Raw genomic sequence first — 17,831 nt, 5'->3', positions numbered from 1 at the left:
GGTCCAGAATCAAGTTCTGACCCTATCGCTGCAATATCCGATCTGAGTTGCGACTTGATGCCGTCGGATAAAACCTTGCTGCCGCCACTGTTATGAAATACAACCAAGGCAAACACTGGTTAATTTTTACTACAGGTAAACAATATTAGGGGATATAGAAGCATTTAATTATTTATTGTAACATAGCAAAATTGTGTGTAGTCGCAGTATTAATTACGGCGTAATATTTTTTCAAGCATTTAATCGCAAAATTCCTTCTCCGTCGCCGGCCAGAAGATCCTCCCCGACTGGGGGTACGGCCGGATATACACGGCGGCGGTGGTGACGTGTGGAAATACCCATTTACGAATTACGATTGTCTTCTTCTTTCTGCATGTAAAGATTTTAAGAACAGTAAAATCTTGAATCACATAAGCCGAAGCCGGAAAAATGTCGCCACCGATTCTTGAAGCTTTCAAGAAGAGGAAGAAAACTCTGAAGTTCTTCGGTCTCCACAGTTTTGCAGAGGCGGGGTACCCCATTTTTCCCACCGGCCCGTTTGTCGACAACATCTGATTCTTCCTTCAAGAATGTGTCGAGCTTGAGGACTACGAAGTTGAAAGAATGCCCAGCTGGATTACATTTCTGGTCCATGAAAGCAAGGATTTTGCAGCTCCTCTGTACAACATTGAAGGCCCAGTCCGTATACTCATCGTCGATTTTTGTTGATTGTTGAAATTGGTTTTGGGGAATTGAGGTTTTAACTTTATTGTATTTTGTTTGTTCTAGGGTTAATGGGAACTCTATTTCAAGTTGGAGCCAATTGCAGTTATAGATTCAGAAGCCGCGATTTGTTCCGAGAACAAAGCAGCCGTGGTTCTGGTTAAAGGAGAGGCGGAGGAGGGAAGGGGGAAAGGAATCAACGGGGGGAGAAACATGGTTAATAGGGTTAACATTATGTGTTGTTGCGGTGGTGAGGTTTGGGAGCGTCGGCGTCGGGAGCATAATAGTCAGCCATGAATGGGGGAGATGAGAAGCAGGACAAAAATGAAAAGACTTGAAAGGACAAAATTGCCCTCCAACTTCACAGCTGTTTAACAACAAATGTAACGGTGGACCAAAAGTGTCCACCATTTAAAAAGGATGGGCAAAATGTGGCTGAATTAATAAAACCGGGCAAAATGTATCCATCACGCAATAAATGTAGGACCAAAAGTGGATTTAACTCTATAATATATATATTAATTCTTACATAGAAAGAAGGAAGAGCCTTTTTTGTGTGTTTTGGACAAAAAAAAAAGGCTTGCCTCTTTTATAGTGTAGAGGTAAGAGGAGCTCAAATCACTCCACCCACACACTAACTACAAAAGTGGGGACCAAGTGGAAATAACCACATGCTTTGTCCGAAAAAAATGTCCTTTGAATGGATAAATTCCAACAATCCCCCACACATTCAAAGTAAAATGCTAGAGGGAAACAATGTATGAGCAATACAAATGAGCTGATCTTAATGTCAGTGTTTGAGAACTTGAACTGACGCGTAGTGACACTGAGTAATTTTCTTCCCGAGAGTGATATGAATCTTGAACTCACTGGTTAGATAAATTTTGAACTCGAATACACACACCAACTCAAAAAGTAGGTTCTACAAAAGTCAAACTCTTTGACTTCTTATGAACACCCTTAGTATTAAAGAATGTTATGTCTGTCTCAAATATAGACTTCTACCCTGTCAAAGTCTATCACAACATAGACTTTTAACTCTGACAAGTCTTACTGCATTACAGATTTTTATGTCTTATCAAGTCTATCTCAATATAGACTTCTAACTCTATCAAGTCTATCTTAGTATAGACTACCATTAAAGGCTTATAGAGTAGTTAAAGACATAAATCAGTTGTAAGTCTTTTCTTTCTATCACAGGCACTGTTATTTGCAACGCAAACGACAGTTTGTGAATCACAATGTGGTGGAGGTGTTGGACACCCCCACAACTGCACGGTTATCACCATGTTTCTTAGCCACTCAGCTTCTTGGGATAACCCCATTATCTTTCATAAGAGGCGGTTAGCCCTTTTCTACTCAAGTTAGGGATCTCTTTAGGTATACATCAACATAGACCACCCCAATTGAGTATAAGTCACCAAGAGCACTTTGTACTCATGTCATTATGCGGTGAATTCATTAGGTTTGTCTCAACAAAACCATCATTTCTCAAAGAGTTATGAATTCATTAAGAGCTGTAGCTCAACCTCACAAGTCACAAGTACACACACTGTAGGAATGACCAACTAGTGTACTATTTTGTAACTCTTTTCATGGCTTCATTTGACCACAGAAGTGGGACCCACCACGAATTCATTACCACTTGGACTTTAAGTCCTTCCAATGATTCGGCGACTAATCCTCATAATTAGCCCTCAAGTAAGTAGATTCTCTTGATCAAACTTACATGCACTTTGACGAGTACTTCGTTTACTCGTAAATAATCCCTTGAGATTTTCATGCTTAACATGAAACATTCTCTTTCACCATTATTTTCAATACCACAGAGAAACTTTTGATGAAAATATAAGGAGTTAATTACCCCCACAATGCAACACTTACAAATATTTTTGTAAAATGTATTTGATCTCTTACCCAGACTGATCTTTGGTGCCCAACATTAGCTCCTTTGTAGACTGAGTTTTGCCGATTTGCTTTGTGGAGCATTATAGAAGCTTCGCACTCTGCCTGATACATACTCAACAGTTGAATATATTTTAACAAACTTGGTTATCTCAACTGATCATAATTACCCTTTAACTAGGAATTATAAGTATTTCAATATGACTCAACCAAGAATTTAAATAATATATATACAAATGCTCATTGTCAGTAAGCCATAGAAATAATGTTGTCCACATGCTACATCAAGTTGAACAACATAATCATAAATTTCACATCATATTCTTATAAGAAATTAATCTCATACACAAGGAATATGTTCGAGCTCATATTTATTCAGAAATATCTCTCAACAATGAGACTTCAGAGTTGCCACTTGCACAATTTTCCATTCCCTTGAGGAAATTAAAACTCATATAAAGCATTCATAGGATGCAGATCAATATTACTATTGCAGTACTTCAACAATTTCTATTGCAAGGCTTTGATTGTTTAACAACATATGAAAGTCAACATCATTTCAAGTGAAGATCAAGTGGCACTCTAACTAGCCTGCATGATCAACGCCCTACTTCTTTAGTACTCCCAGGTCGAGTGGTGAAACCGAAGTTCACTTAAAAACCACCTTCCTAGACAGAGTATTCAAGAGTGATGACTTTTCCATGTTCTCATTAAATTACAATTGAAGCCTATGATGTATGCTCTTATTTTGTATACAAATAATCTTAGTAAAAAAATTTGAGCAATATCTATGCACAGATTATTTCAATCAATGTCATTAGTATTCAACATACTAAAGAAGTAAGTACTACAAAGTAATCAAAATCTAGACAACTCAACTAGAATTCAGTACTAAGACAATCATACTTCATGCGAACCCTTAGAACTAGAGCAAATATAGTTACACAAAAATAACTACTTATTTAAAGAGACTCAATACTCATCTTATTCTGTCAGATTGACTTTTGCTAGTTTTGCCTTGTGATGGTAGCACTGGTGTGCTCGGTGTCCTTGCTTTCCGCACGCAAAACACCTTCCTTTGAACTTCTTGATTTTTCTACTCCTTTTGTTGTAGACGGTTCTGACACTTTGATTTTCAGTTTCATTGGCACCGTACTTTTCTGACAGTGATTCACAAATGACTTTTGTCGAGTCTTGTTTGACATAGATGTCGAACAAATCGTCATTCATTTGTGACAGAAGGTATCCTCTGGCTGTCGCATTGTCATTTCTAAACTGCATCAGAGTTACACGCGGTTCTTGACTCAGAATGTAATATATTTCAGGACTGCTTTCTCTTGATTCTTCACCCGGAGTGTAATCAGATTCATGGTTAGCTTTTGTAGCACCAAAAGGAGAGAACACTGTTGGAGTAGGTTCAGGTGCAACTGAATATAGCACGTAAACCAACTTTAATTGTTCAAAGAGAATATGCATTCTTTGAGCCCACCTACTGTAATTTTTCACATCAAGTGCGGTGATTTTTGATAGATCGGGTATGACAGAAGGTGCCATAATGCTAAAGGTTGACTGTTGCACGATTAACGCTTATAACTGTTGGGAAAAATGCAACGTCAACGCGCGATCTGGAAGCCTTTTAAGAAGCACGAACACTACTGGTGTATGGTTGAAAGAAAATATGTGTCGTGTTATAATAACACTACCTTAAAAGTGTTATTTGCCCGGTAACGGTGCAGTTAGAACCCAGACACGCTTTCGACAGGCTATACAGACCAACTACGGATAGCTTGCACTAACAATCACATAGGCGAACCTCACTGTTGCTCAGACTTTAATAGGCAGACACGAATTATATTATATTATATTATGTGTATATATATATATATATATATATATATATATATATATATATATATATATATTAATTCTTACATAGAAAGATGGAAGAACCTTTTTTGTGTGTTTTGGTCAAAAAAAACTTGCCTCTTTTACAGTGTAGAGGTAAGAGGTGCTCAAATCACTCCACCCACACACTAACTACAAAAGTGGAGACCAAGTGAAAATAACCACATGCTTTGTCCGAAAACAATGTCCTTTGAATGGACAAATTCCAACAATGAAATCCCTTCTCCATTCTTTTCCATGTGAGAATTTTATAGGTGTAGGGAATCTCCATTTGACAATCGTATATACTGAATATTTAATAACATAGCATGAATTGATATGTCAAATATACTTTGAGAGCAAGATTCTAGACATAATTATGTCTTGTACACTTTATAGATGATATTGATATTATTTAATTTGTTTAGTTAGATAATATTACAAGAGTTTGAACCTACTCTCAGTCATAAAGAAAACATCGTGAATTTAAAACTTATGAAGACATCGTGAATTTAAAACTTATGAAGACATCTTGCAAAGTTTTGAAGCTTATTTAGAGATCACCATGAAGAGATCTTGAAAATCTTATTCAAATATCATTCCTTCTAAAATCCTTTAGAAGATGCTCAAAGTTCTATCTTGAACATTCAGAAGAAAACTTAAAAGTTATGCAATGAAACTATAGTGTATGGATTCATAAGTTTTTCTTGTATTTTTTATTGAGATACCTCAATTTTAGTTACATGTGAACTCTTTTTGATATTTTGACATAGTAATTGTTGTGTACTTGGGTGTTTGATGAAGCATACTCAGAATACTTAGTTGATGATGGATGCTCTCAATCAAGGAGGACTTTATTGTCTTTTCTCTCCTTCCCATTTCTGTTATAACTGCGACTGCAGTTTGTATATAACAGTGGTTCTCTTTCCTTTTCAAGCTAAGCTTTGTACTCTTCTCAATTCATCAATAATGCACACCATCCTCCTTTCTCTGATTATCACTTTTACACTCATGAGTAATTGAGTTTTCCACATGGTATCAGAGCTTCGCCGAAGCTACGCTGCCGTCATAACGATGAACACCGGAACTAATTCAGCCGGAATCGGAAACACATCTCCAAATCAGAACACGGCGAGTCAAGGTCCGAATCTGCGAGGAGATGAAGTCAATGATCCAATCTACCTTCACGTGACTGAGAATCCTAACCTGATTCTCGTTTCTCCTCCTCTGACGGAGCTCAACTATGCTTCATGGAGCAGATCTATGAAGATAGCCTTGCAAGTGAAGAACAAGTTTGGTCTAGTTGATGGCTCAGTACCTTGTCCAGAACAGTCAGACTCCAGATTTGCTACCTGGACCAGATGCAACAAAATTGTGTGTCCGTGGATCCTTAGATCCGTTAACTCCACCATCGCTGAGACAGTCCTCTATTATGAGAAGGCAGAAGATATTTGGATCAAGCTCAGAGATAGATACTCACAAACTGATCCACATAGGATAGCTGAACTGCAGAATGAAATATACAAGAATACTCAAGGTAACAACTCTATAAATGAATATTTTATAAAGTGCAATGCTCTATGGGAGCAGATGAAGGCAATGAGGCCTCTGCCAGTGTGTGAATGTAACCCTAGATGTTCATGCAAGCTGCTAAGCAAGATACAAAAGGAGAAAGAGGATGATCAGGTTATCAGGTTCTTAGAGGGATTGAATGATGAGTTTGAATCTATAAAATCAGGAGTCCTAATCATGGATCCAATCCCAACCATGGAGAAAGTCCTTAATATGGCTCTGAAAGTGGAAAGGAAAATAAATGGATCTCTCAATCAAAGGAACACTGAAGTGGTTCAATCCAATGCAGTCCAGAACACTCAAGGACAGTCCACAGAAGACAGTGGAACTGTGGCCTTCTCTGCTTCAAATAACAAGAAGAAATTTGGCAACAATGGTGGAAAGAATGTGGCCAAGTGCACATACTGCAACATGAGTGGCCATACTGTTGAGAAATGCTTTAAGAAGCATGGTTATCCTCCTGGTTGGATACCAGGATACAAGTCTAGAAACAGGCAAAGCCAAGATGCTCAGAACAATGCTGTCAATCAGATTGGGGACATAGGGCTATCTGCTGAGCAATTCCAGAGACTTGTGAGTCTATTACATGGTCAGAACCAAGAGAAACCAGCCTCCTCAAATGCAGCCATAACAATGAACAACTATGAAAAGAAATCAGGATCTAATGAAGGCATGTTCATTTCTGATCCCCACATTAATAATGTCATATCTTCTTCTGCTATATGGATTCTAGATTCAGGTGCTACTGATCACATTACTTGCTCATTAGACTATTTTGAAAGGTATCACAGAGTTTGTGGAGTTTCTGTGAAATTGCCCAATGGAGGAATAGTAAGTGTGACACATATAGGTGATATCAGACTGCAGTTAAACCTAGTGTTAAACAATGTGTTGTTTATTCCTTCATTCACATTCAATATTATCTCTGCTAGCAAGTTAACCAAACAAGGGGCCTGTAAAATCATAATGAATACTGATTCCTGTAACATTCAGGGTCCTTTTGGGATGATGGATGGTTTTGCTGAACAAAGGAATGGCTTATATGTGATCACTGATCCACCAAAGAGAAAGAACTATCAGATTGATGAGATGATGAAATGTAATGGTGTATTTTGCATTTATGGCATTATAGGTTAGGACATTATCCTGTGAGTAGGATATCATCCTTGAATGGAACAAATGATGGTCAATTCTGTAAACCATCTGATTTTGTTTGTGAAACATGTCATTATGCAAAACAAAGAAGATCTGTTTTTCCAATCAGTAGTTCCAGGTATAAAAAATGCTTTGACCTTTTACATATGGATGTCTGGGGGTCATTCTCTGTTGCATCTATAAATGGAGAACACTATTTTTTGACAATTGTGGATGATTATAGTAGATTCACTTGGTTGCATCTCATGAGAAATAAATCAGAGGTAAAGACCTTGTTCAAGAATTTTTACAACTATGTTCAGACTCAATTTTCCACTAAGGTTAAGGCCATAAGGATAGATAATGGGACTGAGTTTTCAATGAATAATTTTTGCAATGAGATGGGAATTGTGCATCAGAAATCTTGTGTCTATACACCCCAACAAAATGGGGTGGCAGAAAGAAAGCATCAACATATCTTGAATGTAGCTAGGGCTCTCATATTTCAGTTTGGAGTACCTATGGAATTTTGGAATTATTGTGTTATGCATGCCATCGACCGGTTCCCTTCTTGATCTTCTATTCTCTCGAAAAGAATTTCCTTGTGGTGATCCTTTGTTCTTTTGCATGAACTTCTTGAATTTCCTAACAAATAAGGAAAATTGTTCGTCAGATAAAAAATCATTATTTACGACTGACCTTGATGAGGAAGGTTGTTCGGCCATCAGTGCGGATGTTCGTTCATCACGTTCTTCTTCATTTTGTGTCTTCATCTCGAACTCATACGCCTTTAGATCACTAAAGAGTTTATCCGTAGATAATGTCCTTAGATCTCTATGATCGCGCATTGCGGTCACCTTCATATCCCAATTTGTAGGTAGTCCGCGTAACACTTTGAGCGATATTTCCTTCTGGGTAATGGTCTTTCCCAGATCCGTGATTTCTCCAAGTATTTTGATCAATCGAGCTTCCATGTCGGTGATGCTTTCGTTTGGTAGCATTTTGAAATCTTCGAACCTCTTCATGGCAATGGTTAGTTTGTTGTCTTTTTCTTGTTCGTCGCCTTCACCGATACTAATCAGAGTATCCCATATTTCTTTTGCTGTGGTGCACTTTCGAATCTTTGGGAATATGGTGTCATTGGCCGTTTTGAACAAAATGTCCTTTGCAATATTGTCCAAGTTATTGCGTCCTCTATCTTCCTTTGTCCAGGCCACTCCATTTTTGGCTTTGGAATATATCGTGGAGCATTTGGATCACGTGGGGTAGCGGTATTAGCTTCCATAATTTGGATAGGGCCATTTGTGATGACTTCCCACATTTCGTCATTTAAAGCAGATAAGTGCACCTGCATACGTATTTTCCAATCATCAAATTTATCAAGTGAGAAAAGCAAATTTTGAGCGAGAACCATATCTCTCTTCATCTTGAAGTTTCGAGATCTGCCTAGCAGTCAAGAAATGACTCAAATAGACAACCTGGCTCTGATACCACTTATTGGTCCCGAAAGGGTGGCGAGAAGTCTAGAGGGGGGGGGGGGTGAATAGACTTCTCTCGCTTTTTCAACTTCTTTTGCAAACAACACTTTGGTAACTTCAACTCTAAGTAACAAGCATAAACAAGTATAACAACTTAGAGTGTGCATAGCGGAAAATGTAACGGCAAAGTGTTATGCTTTAATTGTGTAGTGCTCAAAGAGAGATTCTATACATGCATCACGTTAGAAACACTTAATATAGATGTAGGATGATGTATATAAAATTTCACTTGTATGCAAACGAGGGAACTATCAAACCCAGACAGATAAAGATACGCAATAAACCGTAACAGGTTAGTTCACAGTTGGTATAAGCATGCACGAAATTAAATGAGCAGTAAATAAATAGAGAGAGAGATTTATAGTGGTTCAGAGTTGGTGTAATCCTCCTAGTCCACTCTTCTCCTTTCACTTCAAGGAGGAAATTCACTATTCTTCGATCACCCAGATACAATAGTGAATAAGTGCCCAACGACACTTCTCCGAGTGCTTCGCACAAAGCTACACTCCACCAAGGTTTTTCGCAAGCTCCTCTTGTTACTCCGCCTTCCCGAGTACTTCGCACCAAGCTGTACTCCTACACCACGAGAACTACGCACAAAGCTACGCTGTCACCGGGTTTTCACAAGTTCCCCTTGTTACTCTACCCTTTACAACCGAGTGCTACGCACAAAGCTACACTCCAACTGGGGTTTTCACTCTCTCCAGTTACTCTACCCCTTTTCTACACTCAGTAGAAGATTTACAATGAAATATAAAGATTTCTTCTCTCAGACTTGAATTCTATCTTATATAGCTCAATATACCACTTGATGATTGTAGAATTTGTTTTTTGTAAATCCGTGCTTGTCTTCAAGTCTGTTTGGGCATTTTATAGCCAATGAAAGCTATTTGCCCGTTGATCAACTTTCGATCTTGATCGTCCATTTTGAATTGTAGTTGATTAAATAATTTTGCCAACTTGGTCTGCAAAGTCATTTCGCCGTCTGTCAGAAGATTTGAATAAATTTGCCGTTGCTCCTCTTTAATCTGACAAAGCTTTTCCTTGGAATGGGTAGCCTCCAAATTTGAATTTCTCTGGCATGACTTTTGTTGAATTATTGATCTGATGTGCCAAGTTGATCAAATAATTTATCTGCTGATTCTTGATTGAGTATTAAAAAGATTTCCTTCGTATATTAGCTTCTTCTTCTCCTTCGACTTCTTCTGCAGAAACAGAGCTTCAAGAGAATGTTTTTGTCTAATTCTATCATGATGTCATAGCTCCTTTTGATGATGTCATGTCCCAATAGTGTATCATGTTCCACCTTGCATCATGGACTATATATCATGTTCCACCTTGTATCATGGACTACTATCATGTTCCACCTTGTATCATGGACCAGATATCATGTTTTCATAAAATTGCTTCAAATGGGAATCAAACTATGGACCATTTGCTTTACTTGGCAAAGTTTCTTCCATCTCAGTTGGGTAACCTATTGATACAATCCAAGACTTAAATTCTTTTGTCTTGTCTCTTCCACGTGTTCTCCACTAGCCATACCACACTGTGACGTCATCACCCGATAGTAGTGACATCATCATCCGATAATTTTAACTATCATGATATAAAATTGTTCTTTCATGATAGTATTACTATCATGATATTTTCTTTGTGACATCATCTCCTGATATTGCTACTTCACGATAGCAATTCATCTTTACACCAAAATTGCTTCCAATAAGAATCAAACTGTGGATCATCTCACATTAGGCATGCTTCAACAAGTCTTCTACCATCTCGTCCATCTCAACCTTTAGTGATTTGATGCTTCATAAATGTGTTAAGCTATGATCCCGTTTTCATTTATTCTTCCTTCAAACTGCTTTCACGTAGACTTCATGTAGGCTTCATGGCAGTGGTGCACTATACTTTGTGAACCAGAACTGACTCAAATGAAATAAAATTGGGGTCTACAAAATACATTTGGCTCATCAAAACTTATACAATATATTCCTAACAATTTCCCCCTTTTTGATGATGCCGAAACTTATACCCAAGTCATTTGGCTATGTCAATTTTGAAAAATAATCTTTTTGTCCAATTTTATTGCGACTAGCCATTTGACGGGTTTAACACATTTAAGACCTAGAGATTTTAATTTTGGACGGTCCTAAACGTATATTGAGATTATAACGCGGGGTTGCGTATTGATTTTTATCTTTTAATTTTTCTTCCCCCTTTCAATTTTATTTCTCAATTATACACCTCACATGCAATTACTAAGTCCAATTTAAAATCTTGAGACTTTAAAGCAATAAACATACTAGACACAATAAAGAAATAAACCATATGCTAGCAATTTATATTATGTACCAAAAGGCATAATTCAAACAAGCTAGCTATTATGTATACCAAAAAATTGAGGCTTCAAAATTTTACCTCTTGCCAATTAAGGCATTCACGTGTGCCCTTAATTCCTTGAAGTCTTGTTCTTTTCCTTCGAGTTGGTATGGTGCGGTGACTTGCTCGGTAACATAATTTCCATAAGCTTCTTGAATATTGTCACCCCGTAACACTCCGGCTTGGTACCAAGCAACGCATTCTTCAAATGATCTTCCATCCACCATTTCGTTACTTGTGTGCCCAAAGAATGTCTCCAACTCTCGTATAAGCTTTAATTTGTTTTCTTCATAAATTGATCTTGAAGGTGATGATTTTTGGCATTCTTGTTGGCTAGGAAAGTCCGAGCTTTGAGCGGTCACAAGATAATCCATTATCCTCCTTTTTCCTCGGCCTTGAACCTTCGGTGTGGGTGTGGCTCCTCTCGGTGCTCCTGGAGGTCGAATAAGCTCAACTAGTGGCCGTTGTGACGACGGTCCAATCAAGTGGTTCACCAAATGGCTTGGGGCTCCTCTAGCTCTTTCCCCCTTTTCGGCAGCATCAACATAGTGTTGGAAACTCGCCGAAGCTTTGTCTTGGCTCCTTTGGACTCCAATTAAGAGATCATTGTTCACGCCAACTTGGTGTAGTAGAGCTTTCAATTGATTCTCCACTAATCGTAGCCTAGATTCACACTCCGTTCCTTTCTTTCCAAAGTCAAGGAACATCTTCAAGACTTCCCTATTTTGCTCTTCTTGCTTAGTAGACATTGTGGCCATATCGCCTTGCATTAATCCTTGTCCAAGTAACAAGGATTCGGCCCTTTCATAAGCTTTCTTGTGAAAGTCATCTAATTTGGTATCAACATTACCAAATTGATTTTGGACTTTCTCAAACTCTTGAAAGACATCTCCTCTCAATTCTTGAATTTCCTTACGTACATCTCCAATAATATTTTCTTTCAAAGCATCAATATTAATGGATGAAGAATGTACCTCCTTGTGTGGTTCCTCTCGTGGTTGTCTCGGCATGGATGGTGGTTCCACGTATGGTGCATTGTCAAGACACAAGAGTGTATGCTCCATTGGTTCGGTAGTGGCTAAATTAATTGGCTCGGCACGACTTAATGGCAATGGTGACACCTCAATTTGTAGCACATTTTCTTGTTCCTCCATTCGGTTTTCATCACCAACAATTTCTTCCAAATTTTCATTCACGGAATTTGTTACATCCGTAGCCGTGTGAGGTGAAATAGCATCAAAACTAAGATTATCATCCCCAATATTCGAAGGAAATGGATCCAAATCTTGCAAGCTTCCACCTTCGGTCTTCTTCAAATGTGATGCTTCCCCATGTGTGCCGTGTACTTCTTCCCTTGAAATAACCAATGCTCGGGCAATCTCATCACGAGCAAATCCATCTATTGTCTCAACGGCATTTTCGGGAACTTCTTGAGCCACTTTCTTGCCCCGACTAATGGCAACTTTCTTAACAAAGCATTCATTAATCACCGATAGCCTTGTCGTGGTAGCAAGATTTCTTGTTCCAATCCACGTTAGAGCAAACTCCTCTAACTCTAGAGTATTCGGCCCTATTGATGTAGCAACCGAATTGTGATCACTTAATCTCCAATTCCTCCAAACTTTCACACGTTCATATTCCTTCAACAACTCACTACTTGCCCCATAAGTTGGAATGTCATCTACACTCCCAACCTTGCTTAGTAAAATCACTTCTTCATTCGGGTTTGGGGTGTGGGAAGGGTGACAAGAAGATGGCTACAAGCATCATCACTAGCCCTCCCGTGAGTATTTGATTCCCCGTGGCTAGATGCTCGGATAGAAAGAGGCTTTTTGGTTAAGGAATGTGTTGATGTGTTTGCCGGTTTTCGTTTTCGGATATTGGCTAGGGAAGGATCAACCGGGTTTGGGGTTCGAAATAGGTAATTTTGGTTTTGTATGGGTTTTGATTTGGATAGGGCAACACCTTTAGACTTCAACAATTCCCCAATAACAAAACCATACCCAATGTCATTTGGAAACCATCCATTCACCAATGGTTTTGCTAGCCTAACTTGATCAACCATTCGGCCATATATAAATCTTCCCCAATCTACGGCAACATTTTTCACAATGGCATGCATCAAAGGCAAATTTTTCTTTGTAAAATAATTTCTACTAGAATATTTGCACTCAATAGTCTTATGCACAATATCTAGTAGCATACCAAATTCATGCTTCAACATCACCTTAAATCCATTGTTACACGCCGCGACTTGTGCGGTTTCGTGTCTAATTTCACTCCAAAAATCATTCAAGTCAAAACCGTGATCTTCAACTTTCAATAACTTCTCCTCCAAACCAAATTTAGTTCTCACATCATCTAACCCAATTGTCAACACAATTCCTCCAACAGTAGATTTTATAACACCATTTTCGACATATGCATGTTTATAAAATTCTACTACTTCATTTAGATAGAAACCATCATACTTGAATGAGCAAAAATTCAACAACCCACTAGTTTCAAGAGAGGTTAAGATTTTTACCCCCAAGTATCTGTTTTGGACAAACTTGTTGTAATCTTCAAGGTCCAAGATCATCCCGCGAATCACCCGTGTTGTTTTCCTCGATCCTTCGGCTCCAATTGGATTTTGAGCTCCTTCCATCTTGATAGAACACAAATTAGGATTATTTTGAGGTGGGGTTTTTGGGTGGGGTTTCGGCAGTCCGAAAAAAAATGGTTGAGGGGAGTGGGTTTTTGTTTGTGAGAGGTTTCAAGGTTAATGGTGAGGGTGGGTAATGGGTATTTGTGTGTAGAAGGGATTTTTGTGGGAAATTTGGGATGGGTTTGATTGAATTGAGAGATTTTCAAGCTTTTCTTCTTCTTCTTGCATGTGGCCGGCGGTGAGAATGAGGAAGAAGGAGTTGATCTTCTTTCTTCTTCTTCTCTCTTGTTGGAGGCAAAATAAATTGCCTAGCAAAATTACCATCTTACCCTTTAGTGGATAGAAAGAGATTGTTGAACAATTGAGGGCAACTTCGAACTTTCACTGATTTAAATTTGCCAACTCAGATTTTAATACTCCATTTGTGGGTACATAGCGCAAAAAATTAAGCTTTAATTCGCTGCCACCTGTAGATATTCATGGAGCAAAAATTTCTTCGACGCAAAATTGTTAGTGCAATAAATCTGTTCATGCTAACAATTTAATTTCGACATCTGATAAATCTGAGAATTAAAATTGATCGACCAATAAAATTAATTTAAACAGATAAGATCAAAATTGATGCCAGATACATTTCTAAGAAATTACATCAGATTGACTTAAGCAGGTGAAAATTAAAATAAAGCTGCTGATCATTCAGACTGACAAATCAATTTGCATGCACTGTTATCAACTTTTAGCATAGCTTATCATCAGGTCATTCCCCCTAAGTCATATAATCCCTCTACTATCATGATGCATTCCCCCTAACTTTTATATCCCTTTTAAACAATTAATCAATTTCTACGTACCTAAGTTCGTAAGATGAAATTACTAACATGTACACAAATAAAATTGTAACACATTAATTAAATTAAATCACGTTGAACACATAGGTAACAAATTTCATGCAAATCACGTACACACATTTTTTGAATTTAAAAGTTTCGAAATACTTAGCTCATTTCGATCATTCCCATTTCGTGCCTTAGAGTTGCAAAACGAGATTCACACAACGGTTTTGTGAGAATGTCGGCAATTTGATTTTCTGTGGGAACATGATCGATTTTCAAATCTTTCTTCTCGACGTGGTCTCGTATAAAGTGATGTCGGACGTCGATGTGTTTGGTTCGCGAGTGGAGCACAGGATTTTGGGTTATTGCAATTGCTCTAGTATTATCACATAAAATACTAACATTTTCGCATTTAATCCCATAATCCAACAATTGTTGCTTCATCCACAAAATTTGTGCACAACAACTCCCAGCTGCAATATATTCGGCCTCGGCTGTGCTCGTAGCTATGGAGTTTTGTTTCTTGCTGAACCAAGAGACCAATCTTCCCCCTAAGAACTGGCATGTCCCTGAGGTACTTTTTCGGTCTATTTTACACCATGCAAAATCTGCATCTGAATAACCAGTTAGTGTAAAATCTCCTTCTTTGGGATACCATAATCCCACATTGATTGTTCCTTTGAGATATCAAATTATCTTCTTGGTTGCAATCAGATGACTTTCTTTGGGCTTTGATTGGAATCTTGCACATACGCCAACCGAGTAGGATATGTCTGGTCTGCTTGCGGTTAAGTATAGTAACGATCCAATCATCCCTCGATACATTGTTTGATCGACGTCTTTTCCTTCATCATCTTTATCCAATTTTTGAGATGTACTCATGGGAATTTTGACTGAGGATTTCCCATCTATGCCAAATTTCTTGATAAGATCTCTTGTGTACTTGGCTTGATTTATGAAAATTCCTTCTTCAAGTTGCTTGACTTGCAGTCCCAAAAAGTAGTTTAATTCTCCCATCATACTCATCTCGAACCTGTTCTGCATGTGCTTAGAAAATTTCTCACATAAAGATTTATCAGTACTTCCAAAGATAATATCATCCACATAAATTTGTACTAATAAAATGTGATTATTTTCTTGAATTCTAAAGAGGGTTTTATCGACTAGACCTTTGGTGAATCCACAACTAATTAAGAACATTGACAAGGTGTCGTACCAAGCTCGCGGAGCTTGTTTTAACCCATATAATGCCTTCTTTAGTTTGTAGACTTGATCACCAACGTCTTTTACCTCAAAACCGGGTGGTTGTTCGACGTAAACTTCTTCTTCAAGTAAGCCATTAGGAAATGCGCTCTTTACGTCCATTTGATATACGATGAAATTCTTGTGCGCTGCGTATGCTAGGAATATCCGGATTGCTTCGAGTCGTGCGACAGGGGCGAATGTCTCATCAAAATCAATGCCTTCTTCTTGTGAATACCCCTTCGCAACTAATCTTGCTTTATTCCTAACAATGATGCCGTCTTCGTTTGCTTTGTTCCTAAAGACCCATTTAGTGCCAATTACATTTTGGTGTGTTGGTCTTGGAACAAGTTTCCATACGTCGTTGCGCTTGAATTAATCTAATTCTTCTTGCATGGCATCTATCCAACTTGGATCGGCTAATGCTTCGTCAATTTCCTTTGGCTCCACTGCTCCAGTTGTGATAGAAAGCATGAGAACATTGCATCTTGTTGTTGGTTCCTAGTAGATGATCGCGTCTTTACTCCGTCACTTGGATTTCCAATGACTAAGTCATGTGTGTGACTTCTTAGCCATTTTCGATTTGGTTGGAAACTTGTTGGATTCTCAGAGTTTCCTTCTTGTTGGAATACTTGTTGTGATTCCACTTGTTGTGAATTATTGACGGTTGCATCTTCGGGTTCATCTACTGGAGTTCCTTCTTCTTGAATTCTGGGTGCAATTTCGGTTGTAGGTGTGCGTAATATTTCGGGTATCACATAGGATATTGCCTCAATTTGGTGAGTACCCATATCACTTGATTCTTCTTCCTGCAACACATTATCTTCCAACATATCGTTAGAAATAATTAAATCACAATTACCTTCACTATCTTTGCCATTTTTGTTGTGATTTTCATCGAACACAACGTGAATCGATTCTTCTACCACCATGGTTTATTTGTTGAATATTCTATACGCCTTGCTGGTGGATGAATATCCTAAGAATATTCCTTCGTTCGCACGTTCGTCAAAAGTCTTTAAATAGGACTTTCCATTAACAAGTACAAAACATTTACACCCAAATGTATGAAAATATGTGAGGTTGGGTTTCCTCCCTTTCCATAATTCGTATGGTGTTTTGTTATATGACTTGTGGATTAGACTTCGATTTTGAGTATAGCACGCCGTATTGATAGCTTCTGCCCAAAATCTCTTTGGTAGTTCGGCGGCTGATATCATGACACGTCCAGCTTCTTTGAGTGTCCTGTTTCTTCTTTCAGCTACTCCATTTTGTTGCGGCGTTCGTGCGGCAGATAGTTGGTGTAGAATCCCTTGTGAATTGCAATAGGATTGAATCACGCCATTCACAAATTCGGTTCCTCGATCGGTTCGAATTGTTGCAATCTTCATATCTTTTTCGACTTGTAGTTGCTTTAGCAGCTCCGGCAACTTTGATTCAACTTCACTCTTTTTCTTTATGAATATTGTCCATGTGTACCTAGAAAAATCATCAACAACAACCAAAGTATATTTCTTACCACTTATACTTACTGGGTCTACTGGACCAAATAAATCCATGTGCAGTAGACTTAAGGGTCTTGATGTTGACTCTTGAGCTTTGGCTTTGAATGATGCTTTGATTTGTTTTCCTTTCTGGCATGCGTCACATACTTGATCTTTCTTGAACACAATATTGGGTAGTCCTTCGACTAACTTCTTTTTGGCAAGCTTGTTGATGGTTTTGAAATTCAAATGATTTAGCCTTCTGTGCCATTCCCAACTACAACATACATGTTTTTCTTTCTTGATCCGGCGAGTACGACTTCTTTCGTGGATTCGTCTTTGACTTGACATTTGCCTTTGTAGAATTCTACGAGATATCCTTTGTCGCAAAATTGACTTGTACTAAACAAGTTAAATTTTAATCCTTCGACATAAGATACGTCATCAATTCGTAGACCATTTTTCACAATTGCGCCGGTTCCTTTTTGTCATTCCATATCGATCG

The 17,831-nt window shown here is 38.2% G+C and overlaps 1 protein-coding gene across 1 annotated transcript; it reads left to right on the top strand.

The window, feature by feature from the left end:
- The first annotated feature begins 5,565 nt into the window (after nt 1–5,565).
- On the top strand, nt 5,566–7,200 carry LOC109166975. Its single transcript, XM_019315874.1, has one exon. The coding sequence runs from the start codon at nt 5,566–5,568 to the stop codon at nt 7,198–7,200; it is 1,635 nt and encodes a 544-aa protein (XP_019171419.1).
- Nucleotides 7,201–17,831: the final 10,631 nt, after the last annotated feature.

This window comes from Ipomoea nil, unplaced genomic scaffold (genome assembly GCF_001879475.1).
Source record: "Ipomoea nil cultivar Tokyo-kokei standard unplaced genomic scaffold, Asagao_1.1 scaffold3142, whole genome shotgun sequence".
Lineage (NCBI taxonomy): Eukaryota > Viridiplantae > Streptophyta > Magnoliopsida > Solanales > Convolvulaceae > Ipomoea > Ipomoea nil.
Note: the sequence above shows the minus strand (reverse complement) of the source record. Positions and strands in the feature narration are given on the sequence as shown.